This window comes from Gekko japonicus, unplaced genomic scaffold (assembly GCF_001447785.1).
Source record: "Gekko japonicus isolate JY-2015 unplaced genomic scaffold, Gekko_japonicus_V1.1 scaffold3371, whole genome shotgun sequence".
Classification (NCBI taxonomy): domain Eukaryota; kingdom Metazoa; phylum Chordata; class Lepidosauria; order Squamata; family Gekkonidae; genus Gekko; species Gekko japonicus.
The window spans coordinates 48,397-49,740 of NW_015163710.1; the positions used below are offsets into that span (position 1 = coordinate 48,397).

The 1,344-nt window shown below is 56.2% G+C and overlaps 1 protein-coding gene across 1 annotated transcript in view; it reads left to right on the forward strand.

The window, feature by feature from the left end:
• LOC107107524 (maestro heat-like repeat family member 5) overlaps positions 1-1,344 on the forward strand; it is an 87,155-nt gene that overhangs the window by 40,782 nt on the left and 45,029 nt on the right. Inside the window, exon 10 of the mRNA XM_015407835.1 lies at positions 412-547. Within this exon, the coding sequence (XP_015263321.1) occupies positions 412-547 (136 nt within the window). The remainder of the gene's footprint in view (positions 1-411; positions 548-1,344) is intronic.

A 1,344-nucleotide genomic window follows, 5' to 3' on the forward strand; every position in this document is an offset into this window, starting at 1 on the left:
ATGCCTGTGCATTTGAGCGGGAAGTGGGAGGTGGTGTATTGTTTAAGTGCGCGGACTCTAATCTGGGAGAACCAGATTTCATTCCCCACTCCTCCACATGCAGCTGCTGGTGTGACCTTGGGTCAGTCACAAGCTCTCTCGGAGCTGTTCTCTCAAGGGCAGTCCTCGAAGGAGCTCTCTCAGCCCCATCGACCTCACAGGGTGTCTGTTGTGGGGAGGGGAAGGGAAAGGAGTTTGTAAGCCGCTCTGAGACTCCGAGTGAAGGGCGGGGTATAAATCCAATCTCTTTGCTCTCTTCCTCTCTCTGTCTTCCGCTTGGGCCAGTGATGTGCAGCCTTTGGCCCTGCAGAATGAAAGCATGCCGGTCTTTTTGTGGCCGGGCTGACTTTCCCGCCTCTCCCTTCCTTTCAGGTATCGCAGGAGTTTTCCTTGCTTGGCCAGCTGGTGGCGCTGCTGGCCCTGCGGACAGTGGACAGCGTGAAGGAGATTGGCCAGCAGGCCGCAGAAGCCATGTACCACCTCCACTACATCACCATGAGCAAAATGGGTGAGGTGCATGCTGGGAAATCTCGAGTTTCTCCTCACACCGTGGGGCTCAAAACAACTGGGATGCTGCCGCCTGCTCAAAGCTCATCTTCCCCATCTCTCTCAGGGAGGCCGCCCTGACCAGAGCTGGGGTGGTTTGGAACTCAGAGCTCACTCAGGAAATGCCTCATTCCGAAGGGTTGCTCCCTCTGGGTTGGGAAACACCTGGAGATTTGGGGGGTGGAGCCTGGGGAGGGCGGGGTTTGGGGAGGGGAGGGACCTCAGCCGGGTACAACGCCGTAGAGTCCACCCTCCAAAGCAGCCATTTTGCCCAGGGGGACTGAGCTCTGTAGTCTGGAGATGAGCTGCAATTCTGGGAGATCTCCAGGCCCCACCTGGAGGCTGGCATCCCTAGTTTTTGGGGTGGAGTCTGGGGAGGGGAGGGTTTGGGGTGAGGAGGGACCCTAGTGGGGTATAATGTCATAAAGTCCACTTTCCAAAGTAGCCATTTTTCTCGGGGGAAATTGAACACACGCATGAAGCGACCTTCTACTGAATCAGACCCTTGGTCCACCAAAGTCAGTATTGTCTACTCAGACTGGCAGCTGCTCTCCGGGGTCTCAGGCGGAGGTCTTTCCCATCACCTGCTGCCTGGTCCTTTTTAACTGGTGATGCCAGGGATTGAACCTGGGACCTTCTGCCTGCCAAGAAGTTTGGTGTAGTGGTTAAGTGCGCGGACTCTAATCTGGGAGAACCGGGTTTGATTCCCTACTCTTCCACTTGCACCTGGCTGGATGACCTTGGGCAAGCCGTAGTTCT